The 1,860-nt window shown below is 38.0% G+C and overlaps 1 protein-coding gene across 1 annotated transcript; it reads right to left on the reverse strand.

Annotated features, from left to right (window-relative positions):
- Window positions 1-223: 223 nt before the first annotated feature.
- Window positions 224-1,615, reverse strand: LOC149871865 (carbohydrate sulfotransferase 9-like). The gene is made up of 2 exons (XM_090034965.1): window positions 1,510-1,615; window positions 224-1,074 (listed from the first exon to the last, which is right to left on the reverse strand). Exons 1-2 carry the CDS (start codon window positions 1,613-1,615, stop codon window positions 224-226), a joined length of 957 nt encoding a protein of 318 aa, XP_089891091.1.
- Between the last annotated feature and the right edge of the window lie 245 nt (window positions 1,616-1,860).

Below are 1,860 nucleotides of genomic sequence, written 5' to 3' on the forward strand. Positions count from 1 at the left end.
AATTTCATATAAATTCTAGGTAAAACAATTATATCACACTGATCAGCAGAAAGAAAATCTCACATAGGTGAATATCTGTTGCACTGACCCATTATAAAAGTGCCTAGAATAAATAGCACTCATGTCATTATAAGGTACAACCATAGTCACGGTTACCATCAGCCAATTCTAATCAGTTTTGCAGATAAGCTCAAGTCTGTTTATATGAACTTTTCATACTGTTTCAGCTTTCAAGGAAAGATTGATTTCCAAATGTTAAAGGATAGTCGAACAAGGAGAAATCCATCTGGTACAGTTTCTTGATCTTCTGAATTTGTTCTAAGTTCAGCTTTCTGAGATACTCCATAGTAATTTCATCATTGGTCCGGTTCTCTGAGCTGTACCTCTTAATGTCAGGGAAGTGTATGCCCTCAGGAGCTCTGATGCTCTTAAGAACATGCTCAGAGTCTTGTCCCAAAGTCTCATACTTCCCCAGGATGTCATACTGAACGTTGCAAGGATCACAGAGCAGAAACATTGGTTTCCAATGAATGTCCAAAGTGTCTAGCTTTTGTTCCATAATAAAATCAACAAACTCCTGGAAACTCACCTTCTCAGTAGAATTTAGTTTCTTCTTGAATCTGGCCCTGATCTGGTTTGCCACAGTGATGCTATAGTATGTCTCAGAGTGCAGAAGCTTGTCTCTGTAAGCTGAGACCAGCCGTTCTAGGGGATGTCTGGTGAACATCACTTTGGTGTAACTGTTCAGCAGTTCCTTTTGCTTGTCAGTAGGGTAAGAGCGCCGCCTTTTTAGCAAACGAGATGTGTGAATGTAATCATGCTTGATTTCAGAAGCGTCCCTGCTCAGGTTCATTTTGAGGAGAAGAATGATCCTCTTCCAGTTGGAGCAGCCTACTTTGGGCACCTCACAGTAGATGAACCTGTAGTTATGCTCCACAAAGAGCTGGTTAGCAACTATCAAATTCAGATTCCTTTTCAATTTAAAGAGGTTGTTCTTCAAGCAGGTGGAATTCAGCGTGGCTTTGCGATAGATTTGGCTCTTCAGCCAACCTTCTGTAGATTCTGGAACAAGTGCTGTGCAAAAATCAAAGCAAATTATTGGCATGAAAGAATCTCATAGAATTCTCTTTTCATTTAGACAATCTCAGAATTTGGGCTTATACCCAGAGTAGCTAAAATTGCAGATGAGTACTAAATTCAGTTTGTAGTTCACCATCCTTTATCTACACTATTAAAGGTATGCAATACAAGTTACCAGGATTACTGAAAGGCTTGTCAGAAGGAAGACCTGAAAAATCTTTAAACATCTACCATGATGGCAGACGTTGCTTCTCCCTATGTATGTATGCTAGGACATACAAGAATCTTCAGTTGCACGGCCCTCAGATTTCTTCTTAATATTATTTTTATTATTGATTTATGTTGCATAGATGCTTTTTGTATACTCAGAAAGGATACTTTCTGTTCCAAGAAGCACAGGATTTTTCTCTTTATATATTATTTACTTACTCATCATTTTTGTTCGCCATCTGTAGAACATCCCAAGGGAAATAATTCCAACAAGAAAATTCAAGACAAGCAAAACAATAACCTTCTGGAGCCTGTTCTTCATCATGTTTTTTCAGGAAGAAGTGGAGAGGGTGTGGCCTTTAGGCCTGTTCATTAAGAAGAAAATATGAGACAGTTCATTTTTGTACAAATTGAGCTAGGAAAACCTCACCACATGCTCCAAAGAAAAGTTATGCACTTCATGTATATACATTTTATATTTTCTATGACAAAAATGTCTTACCATATGAAAATTCTGGTTTAAATCTGGATTCACAGCCTCATACACCTACTTTATAATCTATGCAGTGC

This window comes from Crocodylus siamensis, chromosome 2 (genome assembly GCF_052110815.1).
Source record: "Crocodylus siamensis isolate JL-2025a chromosome 2, ASM5211081v1, whole genome shotgun sequence".
Lineage (NCBI taxonomy): Eukaryota > Metazoa > Chordata > Crocodylia > Crocodylidae > Crocodylus > Crocodylus siamensis.